This window comes from Chiloscyllium plagiosum, unplaced genomic scaffold, assembly GCF_004010195.1.
Source record: "Chiloscyllium plagiosum isolate BGI_BamShark_2017 unplaced genomic scaffold, ASM401019v2 scaf_12533, whole genome shotgun sequence".
NCBI lineage: Eukaryota > Metazoa > Chordata > Chondrichthyes > Orectolobiformes > Hemiscylliidae > Chiloscyllium > Chiloscyllium plagiosum.
Genome location: NW_025215223.1, coordinates 2,211 through 12,892, shown reverse-complemented (window position 1 = coordinate 12,892; position 10,682 = coordinate 2,211). Strand labels below are relative to the sequence as shown.

Below are 10,682 nucleotides of genomic sequence, written 5' to 3'. Positions count from 1 at the left end.
ATCTGAGCCGAAGGTCCTCCAGCATGTGTTTACCCTGGATGATAGCATCCAGAGCCTCCCACCTTCTGCGAGACAAGTGCCACTCTGTCCTCTCCGATGTGTGTTGTGTCACTGCTTAACTGTTTCCAGTGGCTGAGCAGAGGTTGATGGCCAAGTTCATAACCCATGAGGATAACCTTGGGTGACCCACTACACTCTACACTCTCTCTCACTCACGCAGACCCTCTCTCACACACATGGTCTCTCTCAGACACACACAAACCCACCACTGCACACACCCTCACAGGCTCATACAACATCATACACACATGCAAGAACACACACGCACACAGTACTCTCTCATGCACGCACATACATACAAGTCCATGGGACGAATTTGCATTTGCAGTGTTATTTTTGCAGATAGATTCAATGTGTGCTTTTTGTGGAAAAATCAGCAGGCAGTTAATGAAGGCAATCAATCCATGTAATATTTTATCAACTCATACTTTGGAAATAGAACCAGTCTGATTCAAGATTGCGATACAGACAGACCGAACCTCTCACCTTTCATGCATTGTCTGAGCTGAGATGTCACCGAATTTGAGAACCTGAATTAAAAGTAGTTCTGGGATTTACATATTAATGAACAGAAACCTGCAACCCATTCTAAAAGATGGAAGACTTAACAGCAATCAAGGTTTGTTCAATATATCCTATCAGTTACATGAAACTGTGATCTTTTGCTATAAAAGATGTGTCTTCTGATCCTGCTCCACTGCAGTTCTCACATCAGCAGTTTCCTTCCCATAAAAGGTTGAGTGAATCAGATGGGGGTTCCCCCTCCCCTCCCTGAGAATTGTTTCGTTGTTAGAAATCTGGAGTTCAGAATCTAACCGAATTCCAATTCCGCCATGTGCCTTGGCAGCTCCCGGAACTGGGTTGATAGTCCAGTCGATAAAGGCACTCAGCCGTCGCTGCTTTCAACCCCCTGCGATGGCATGTGAACTCTCTGGTGCCTCCGCAGGTGGGAGGAGCGGCTAAAGCTCTTTCCGCACTGAGAGCAGGTGAACGGCCTCTCCCCTGTGTGGACCCGCTGGTGCCTCAGCAGGTCAGAGGCCTGGGTAAAGCCCTTCCTGCACTCTGGGCAGCTGAAGGGCCTCTCCCCCGTGTGGACCCGCTGGTGCTTTAGCCTGTCAGAGGAACTGTTGAAGGCCTTTCTGCACTCTGTGCAGGGGAATGGCCTCTCCCCTGTGTGGACCCGCTGGTGGGTCAGCAGGGCAAAGGAATTGCTGAAGCCCTTCCCGCACTCGGTGCAGAGGAACAGCCTCTCCCCAGTGTGGACCTGCCGGTGGGCCAACAGGGTGGAGGCCTGGGTAAAGCCCTTCCCGCATGCAGAGCACCTGAAGGGCCGCTCCCCCGTGTGGACCCGCCGGTGCCTCAACAGGTCAGAGCAATTGCTGAAGGCCTTCCCACACTCGGGGCAGCTGAAGGGCCGCTCCCTGGTGTGGACCCGCCGGTGCCTCACTAAGTCGGAGGAATTGCTGAAGGCCTTCCCACACTCTGTGCAGGGGAATGGCCTTTCCCCGGTGTGACTGCGCCGATGAATCGCCAGAGCAGATGGGAAACGGAAGCCTTTCCCACAGTCGCCACACTTCCACAGTTTCTCCACGGGGCAGGATTCCTCAGGTTTCTCCATGGCCAAAGTTTCAGCTGCACACAACACATGTAGAGCTCCTCCCCTCTGTGAATTCCTCTTCCCAGGCCTTATAACTGTTTCAGGCTCCACACTCCGTGCACTCCAACAGTAGGGTCTCTCATCCAGTCCCACTGATGCTGAGAACGGACTGAAACAGGAACCAAAACGTTTTTCTCCTTCTCACAGAATCAGTCAAAAATGGTTGTGGTCCCGATGGATTGAGTGACTGTCAGACATTGACGTCAAAGTGAGGACTGCAGACACTGGAGAGTCAGTATCGAAAAGTGCAGCACTGGAAAAGCACAGCAAGTCAGGCAGCACCTGAGGAGCAGGAGAGTCGACATTTTGGGCATAAGTTCTTCATCTGTTGATTTTGAAACTTCCGTCTTCAGATCTTCAAATACTCTGTCAAAAAAGATTACAAAATTCATTCCTGTCAGTCCAGAATAAAAATTCAGAACAAGCAATTTGTTTGTGTAGTTATTCCACAAAATTGAAAGCACTATCCCACACTCTCTCTCTCCCGCCCTCCACTCTAACTCATTCTCCTGAAGATGTTGATTCAGGATCTTATAGGGGCAGAAAAGCAAAGACGTCAAGACTGACATCTCTGAGTTTTGGATAACTCCACCTGAAATTTAATATCTTTCACAACACTGGGATATTGCTGAGAGTGAGCAGATCGGATTTTGGGAAGCAAAAAAATCTCAATTCAGGGTAAATCTGCAATGCAGCTTCTTGAAGAACAACCAGACAAAATGGTTAACATTCCCAGGAAGTGGGGAGGAAAGCAAAAATGAGACATCAAGGCATTGACACCGCCACCAGAGAGAAACTGAACATAGACATGACAAACATTTGTGAAAAGCCAGAGTCATCGAGATGTACAGCACAGAAACAGACACTTCAGTCAAATTCCTCTGTGCCCAACCAGATATCCAAAATTAATCTCGTCCCATTTGCCAGCGCTTTGTCCATAACCCTTTGAACCCTTCCTTTTCATACACTCATGCTGATGACTTTTAAATATTGTCATTGTACCAGCCATCACCACTTCCTTTGGCAGCTCATTCCATACATGCACCATCCTCTGCGTGAAAATGTTGCCCCTTAGGTCTCTTTGCAGTCTCCCTTCCCCTGCCCTCACCTTAAATCTATTACCCTCAAGTTCTGGACTCCCCATCCCAAGGAAAAGACCTTGTCTATTTACCCAATCCATGCCCCTCATGATTTTAAAAAAGTCTTATCAGGTTACCCCTCACACTCTGACGCACGAGGGAAAACAGCAGCACCCTATCCTTCCAACCCTCCTCCGCCGGGTAATTAAGACACATATCTGAGTTTGCAGAATCTGCTCCCTCCCTGGGTTCACTCCAGTTGCTACAAGTGAACAAATTTCCTCCCCCCACACTCCACCCACCGCTTCCCAACTCTCGCCCCCCCCCGAACAGTTAACAAAAATCCCTTCTCATCAGAGAACCCTCACTGTTCTAACAAGTCCACACCAACCTCCAAATGGCAACGTCACCACACCCATTCCCCTACTCCTATTTCTCTACATTTACCCCTTGACTAATACATCTAACCTGCACATCCCTAGGCACTATGGGTAATTTGGCCTGGCTAATCAAACCTTACCTGGACAAAGTTAAAAATCGCACAACACCAGGTTATCGTCCAATGGGTTTATTTGGAAACACTAGCATTTGGAGCGCTGCTCCTTCATCAGGTGGTTGCGGAGTGTAAGAATTTCTGGAAAAGCATTACAGTGTCCTGGCATTGAAATGATATATTGAACAAATCTGGATCGTTAAATCTTTCATCTTTTACAATGGATTGCAGAAATCATTAATATGTAAATCCCAGAACTTCCTGTAAGGCACCTTCCCAGGATAACTTTAAGGCTTTATAACAAAAGGAGACACCTCAGCTCAAACAATGCATTAAAGGTGTGAGGTCAGAATTTGTCTGTATCCCAGTCTAGAGTCAGACTGGTTCTATTTCCAATGTGAAATTTACAAAATGTTACATATATTAACTGCCTGCAGATTGTGCATTTTTTGAGGAAAATAGAATGCATATGCAAATATCATTCTGCAAACACAAATTCACCCCCATGGACTTGTGCATGTGTGTGCATGAGAGAGAGAAAAAATCTGTTTCCATGCTGTATATCTCTGTCAATTTGACAACAGATACTTTTTTTTCTGTTGGTATAAATATTGTTGTAAATCATAGTGGGTACTAATAGCTCGATGTAAGGGTGAGAGAATTCCTCAAACAAGGCACTGTAGGAATCCTGGGAGAATAGTATTTCTGGTTTACTTCCTATTGAACAATATTTAGCACAAGCACCTACTTATTTCTAATTTTGGTTCACATTTCTTGTTTTATTCCTTGCTATGACTACACTCGGTGTCTGGATGGTTAACAGGCTGGGAGATTGTGGGTCTGGAATGACTTATTGTTCCGGAAGGTGTTAAAAAAAAGGGGGTCAAAGCATCAGCAGAAATCCAGGAAGGGTGAGAAATCAGGACCTGAAATCTGAGCTGACACCAGATTCCCTGTGATCAGTGCTTTGATTACCTGTGCACACTCTACCTTTATCACCTCCTCAATATTGAGGATCCAATCCTTGTCATCCTGGAGCCATATCTCTGTAAGGAGTCCCATATTTTAATTGAAGGAGTTCCCTTCAACGTGTGCAGTCAATTCATTCGCTTTTGCTGCAATGCAGCACACATTCAGACAAACCATTTTTAGTTTCAGTTTTTGTGATCTTTAGAATCCAGTTTCGATTGCTGGGACATTTACTCTCCATGTCTTTCTGTCGTTCTCGGATGTTCATTTTTCACATTACTGTATTGCTCACTGGCCTGGATTTGGATTGGCCATGCTAAATTGTCCATAGTATCCAGGGATGTGCAGGTTAGGTGGGTTAGCCATGGGAAATGCAGGGTTAGAGTTTCATAGTAATAGAAGCAGGAGTAGGTCATTTGTCCTGTCGAGCCTGCTTCGCCATTCATTTAGATCATGACTGATCTCTCCATTGTCTCAGCTTCTCCTCCCTGCATTGTCCCAACTATCCTTAATACCTTTACCATGCAAAAACCCATCGAACTGTGTCCTGAATATACTCAATTAAGCTGCCTCTACTGCTTCCCTGGGCAGAGAGTTACATAGATTCACGATTCTCTGGGAAAACCAGTTCCTCCTCATCTCTATCCTAAATCTACTCCAACTAATCTTGAGGTCTGGTCTCACCTACCAGCAGAAATGACTGGATAGGGTAGGGTTTCATCCCCACAGTGCAATGAAATCCCACTTTCCACAAAATCTCAGATGTACTCACTCACTCAGGTGCTGTCTCATAAATGAAAGATTTCATTGTAACTTCTTCTGCTCCCAGTAAGTACAAAACATCTTGGAAGGCTGCTCTGAAAGTCCAGTCTTCACAATGACACTTTTGGTTTCACCAAAGACCCAGACAGTCATACAGCACAGAAACAGACCCTTCAGTCCAACTCATATGTGCCGCCCAGATATCCTAACTTAATCTCGTACCATTTACCAGCAGTTAGCCCATATCCCGCTAAACGCTTCCTATTCTTGTACCCATCCAGATGCCTTTTAAATGCTGTAATTGTATCAGGCTCCACCCCTTCCTGTGACAGCTCATTCAATACATACACCACCTTCCGCGTGAAACAAGTTGCCCTTCATGTCCCTTTTAAATCATTCCCCTCTCACCTCAAACATTTGCTCTCTAGTTTTGCATTCACTCTATCCATGCCCTTATAAATATTTATAAGGTCACACCTGAACGTCCGATGCTCCAGGAAAATATCCCTGACTGATTCAGCCTCTCTCTGTAGATCAAACCCTCCAACTCTGACAATAGCCTTTCAAGTCTTTTCTGACCCCTTTCAAAGTTTCACACCATGTTTCCTGTAGCAGGGAGATCAGAACTGAATGCAGTATTTTAAAAGTGGCCTAACCGATGTCCTGTACAGCCACAACATGACCTCCCAACTCCGATACTCAATGCTGACTAATAAAGGAAAGCATACAAAATGCCTTCTTCACTGTTCTGGCTACCTGAGACTGCACTTTCAAGGAACAATGAACCTGCACTCCAAGGTCTCTTTGTTCTGAAACACTCCCTTAACTGTGCTGCCTGGATTGCCTTACCATAATGCAAACATCACATTTCCCTAAATTAATCTCCATCTGCCACTCCCTGGCCCATTGCCCCATCCAATCAATTCTAATTTATAGCAAACTCTCTGTAATTCTTATTCCCTGGAAGTACAAAATCTCTATCCCACACACTCCCTCCATTCTCACTTTATTGAACCTAATCCCTGCTGTACCTCATCCTGAAGGGTCTGGTTCATGCTGATTAACAGGGTCACACTCAGGGGAATCTAATTGAAACAAACAGAATACTCAATGGCCTGGACGAGTTGATGTTGGGAAGATGTTTCCATTGGAAGGAGAGACTAGCAGCCGAGGGCACAGCCTTAGAGAAAAGGGAAGACCTTTCAGAACTGAGATTAGGAGAAATTTCTTTAGCCAGAGATTGGTGAACTGCTGGAATTCATTGCCACAGAAGGAGGCCAGGTAACTGAGGATATTTAACACTGAGACAGAAACAGTTGTTGAGTATCAAGGGGATCGAGGGTTACAGGGAGAAAACAGGAGAATGGGGCTGAGACACTTATCAGTCGCGATTGAATGATATGGGCAGACCCAGTGGGCTGAATGGCTTAATTTCTGCTCTTATGAATCGGAAAGGTTCAGAGATATAAAAGCCAAACAAGGTAGGACTAGTTTAGTTTATGAATGTGGTCAGCATGAAATCAAGTATCTGTTTCTGTGCTGTATGATTCTGTAACTGTTCTTAAAACCATTTTTTCTGTTCCCTCATAACCATCCACTTCATTGTTGTTCAAAAATCAGATGAACTCAGCCTTGAATATATTCAATGACCCCCTAACCGCAGGAATGCCCCACCCCACTTCTGAACTCAATTCCTATTGCTAATACACCACTTGGCCTGCTGACTGCTTAGTGCACCTGTCTGACAACGGGTATTGACTGGTGTAGAAAGACACTGAAACCTCTTTGTCCATCCACATAACATTCCTATGAACGGCTCGTGTCCAAAACGTCAACTCTCCTGGTCCTCGGATGCTGTCTGACCCGCTGTTCTTTTCCAGGGCCACACTTGTCAACTCTGATCTCCAGCATCTGCACTCCTCACTTTCTCCATATCCCAACATGTCACATTAAAACAATGCACCTCCTTTCTGCTTTCTCACAGCAAAGGCTATATTATCACATTGTGGTAATGCATTTGCCATGTGTTTGCCAATTGACACACAAATCTGGACCAACATTTCGAGACAAAAAAAGTGAGTACTGCAGATGCCGGAGATTAGAGTCGAGAGTGTGGTGCTGGAAAAGGACGCAGGCCAGGCAGCATCTGAGGAGCAGGAAAACGTCGATTTTCTTGCTCCTCGGACGCTGCCTGACCTGCGTGCTTTTCCAGCACCACACTCGACCAATATTTCTACACTCTGTCCCCTCCCTGAATTCACTCCCTTTCCTTTCAGTTGTTGCAAGTCAACAATTGAACGTCAGAATGAAAAAAAAAAGTGGAATAGGTGGCGAGAAAAGAGAGTGCCGTACTCACAGTTGTTGGACAGAGGAAGAAAGTTGCAGTTTGGGGTAAAGCTCAATCTTCATTCAGAGAGACAGGAGCAGCAGCAGGGGCTTCAGAAGCTCATTATCCAACTTCCGAATTCAGACAATAGCGGTGCTCTGATTGGCAGGAGGACAAGACACCTTCCGGTCGTCCCGAGTTCCCTATTGGTACATCAAAAGGAGGTCATGAGTCGTGTGTGTACACAACCAGGAGCATGCACAGGCTTTTGCTGACACCAGCGAACATGCGCAGTGCTAGCTGACACCGAGGGGCATGCGCATTATGCTCTTCAGAGATGCTTACGTTCCTGACAGATTTGAAGTGTCCAAATGCCAATCGGAGGAAAAAAAAGTAGAACCACAATTTTTTCCCCCCTGTGGCTCGACATTGTATTCCTTTTGCATTTTTGGCTGGCTACTCAACTTTTGTATATCTTTTCCCTCGGTTAGGGGAGTCACAAACTGGAGGATTAGGTTTAGGTTGAGTGGGGAAAGTTGAGGGACCAAAGGATGAGAAAAAACGTGAGACATTTAATTTGTCTCAAGAAATGCTAGAACTAGAGGACATTAGTTTTGGGTGATTGGGGAAAGGTTTAAAAGGGACCTAAGGGGTAACTTGTTTCACGCAGAGGATGGTAAATGTATTGAATGAGCTGCCGGAGTGGAGGCTGGTACAATTACAACTTTTAAAAGGCATCTGGATGGGTGTACGAATAGGAAGGTTTAAAATCATTTCTCAATATACAAATGGCTAAAGCAGTAGAATCACATAATCCCTGCAGGCCATTCAGCCCATTCACCTCACAAGACCTTCCAAACAGCATCCCACCAGACCAACCCACTTACCATACATGGCTTACACACCCAAAAATGCATATCCCTGGACACCTCAGCACAGCTGATCCACCCTAAACTGCAGATCTTTGGACTGTGGGAGGAAACCGGAGCACCTGGAGGAAACCCACGCAGACACAAGGGGGACAATGTACCAAAGTCACCTGAGGCTGGAATCAAACCCAGCACTGAGGCAGCAGTACTAACCACTGAGCCACCATGCCACCCAGAGCTTTGATGTTCTGCTTTGTCTTCATAGCTTCTGACTTCTCATGCGCCCTCAGCAGAGGCTCTCCCCTCCTGAGATTTGTGGACCACACCCACTGCAGCCTCCCTTTCCCACTTATCCTGTACTGAGCACGTCGGTTCCGGAATCTGGTGTCAGACACCGATGCCATCTGGCCTCCTGCTGCTAACTGCAGAGAAAGACGACAATCACCTGTCAATATTCTGCCCCTTACCCCCACCACTCAGCCAATTAGCTCCTCCCCGCTGCCCAATCTCAGATCCCCTTTACCTGTGTGATTCACACTCTCACCCTTCTGACCCTGTCCAATGACCTAATCAGAAGGCTCTGTCCAGAGGGGAATGACCATCTTCTGGAATAAAGTGTCTGGTTAACTTTCCCCGTGACGTGTCTGCAGCCTGGCTTCCAACTCCATCTCTCTGAGCCAAAGGTCTTCCAGCGTGTGTTTACCCTGAATCACAGCATCCAGAACCTCCCACCTTCTGCAAAGTGAAAGACAAGTCTCACCCTGCCCTCTCCAATGTGTATGCGTGTAGATTAGATTTGATTCCCTCCAGTATGGAAACTGGCCCTTTGGCCCAAAATGTCCACACTGACCCTCCAAAGAGTAACCCACCCAGACCCGTTCCCCTCCCTATATTTACCTCTGACTAATGCACCCAACACTATGTGGAATTTAGCATGGCCAATTCACCTGACCTGCACATCTTTTGGATTGTGGGAGGAAACTGGAGCACCCGGAGGAAACCAAGCAAGCATTGGGGAGAATGTGCCAACTCCACATAGACAGTTGCCCAAGATGGGAATCGAACCCGGATCCCTGGTGCTGCGAGGCAGCACTGCTAACCACAGAGCCACCCAGTAACTGATTAATTGTTTCTACTGGCCAAGCAGAGGCCGATAGCCAGGTCTGGAACCCATGAGGACGGTCTCAACCGGGACCTTCACTACACTTAACACTGTCTCTCACTCCCACACGCACACATACACACCCAGTCACGCAGACCCTCTCTCACACACATACACCTCCCACACTCAAATCCATGCACACACCCTCTCACAGGCTTATACTCCATTGCATCGACACACTTTATCAAGCATGCACATGCAAACACACACACTGTCTCTCTCATGCGCACACACACACACAAACCTATGCAGTGAATTTGCATTTGCAGATACATTGTGCTATTTGAGCAAAACACAATCTGCAGGGAGTCAATCTATGTAATATTTTATAAATTCCTACTTTGGAAATAGAACATGTGTGACTCAGTACTGGGATACAGACAGACTTGAACCTCACACCTCTCTTGCATTGTCTGAGCTGAGAGGTCACCTATTTTTATAAAATCTTAAGTCATCGGGAGAATGTGACTTAAAAGTAGTTCTGGGATATACATGTTAATGAACCGAAACCTGCAACCCATTCTAAAAGATGAAAGACTGAATTGCAACTGGACTGGTTCAGGAAATCTTATCAACTGCATGACACTGTAATGTTTTGCGATAAATTCTATGTCTTATGATCCTGCTCAACAGCTACCTGATGAAGGAGCAGCGCTCCGAAAGCTAGCGCTTCCAAATAAATCTGTTGGGACTATAACCTGGAGTTGTGTAGATTTTAACTTTATCCACCTCAGTCCAACACCAGCAACTCCGCATCATTTCTAATTAACAAAGCCCACACCTCCTGGTGCTGCCAGTAAACTTTACCTTGCCGATAAAATGACACAGTACCTGCACTCCTGAAATATTTGCAATTTCCAACGATACTAGCTACTCATTCACTGCTCCATCTGATACACGACATTGGAAACTTAGTGCAGGAAGCTGAAAGAAATCAACCGGTTTAAAACAAAAACCATTTGAAGCTCAAAGCCTTCAATGAGAGTCTGAGCCTGGCAGTAAGTTCAGGTAACCCTTTATTGTGACACAAGTTTGTTACAGCTTCAGATTCCCCCCAGCAAAAAGGCGTGGAAAAAGTAGCTTTTTATTTAAAAACAGCTCAAAGTCAAAGCGCACACACTCCCTTTCTGAACCTGTAGGAAGTATTGCCTCATTCAGCAATTTCAACGTATAAAGTAGGTTTCTCCCTGTTCATTTGCTGGGGAGACAGAGGGGCCCAGTGGGGAAGAGAACGGAGTGGGGGAGGAGGGGGGGGAGGCAGTGTAGAGTCAACCATAGGCCAGACAGGGTAAAGGATGCAGCTGG

At 46.1% G+C, this 10,682-nt stretch overlaps 1 protein-coding gene and 1 long non-coding RNA gene across 2 annotated transcripts in view; both read right to left on the bottom strand.

Annotated features, from left to right (window-relative positions):
• Window positions 1-658: 658 nt before the first annotated feature.
• The window catches only part of LOC122548218 (zinc finger protein 420-like), an 11,811-nt gene continuing 1,787 nt past the window's right edge, over window positions 659-10,682 (bottom strand). The window contains exons 3-4 of the mRNA XM_043686760.1: window positions 8,489-8,637; window positions 659-1,826 (exon numbers count right to left, since the gene is read on the bottom strand). Of these exons, the coding sequence (XP_043542695.1) occupies window positions 947-1,826; window positions 8,489-8,637 (1,029 nt within the window). The 3' untranslated portion in view covers window positions 659-946. The remainder of the gene's footprint in view (window positions 1,827-8,488; window positions 8,638-10,682) is intronic.
• LOC122548217 lies at window positions 2,055-10,676 on the bottom strand. The gene is made up of 3 exons (XR_006311190.1): window positions 10,209-10,676; window positions 7,377-7,549; window positions 2,055-2,083 (listed from the first exon to the last, which is right to left on the bottom strand). It is a non-coding gene; the product is annotated as an uncharacterized LOC122548217 (long non-coding RNA).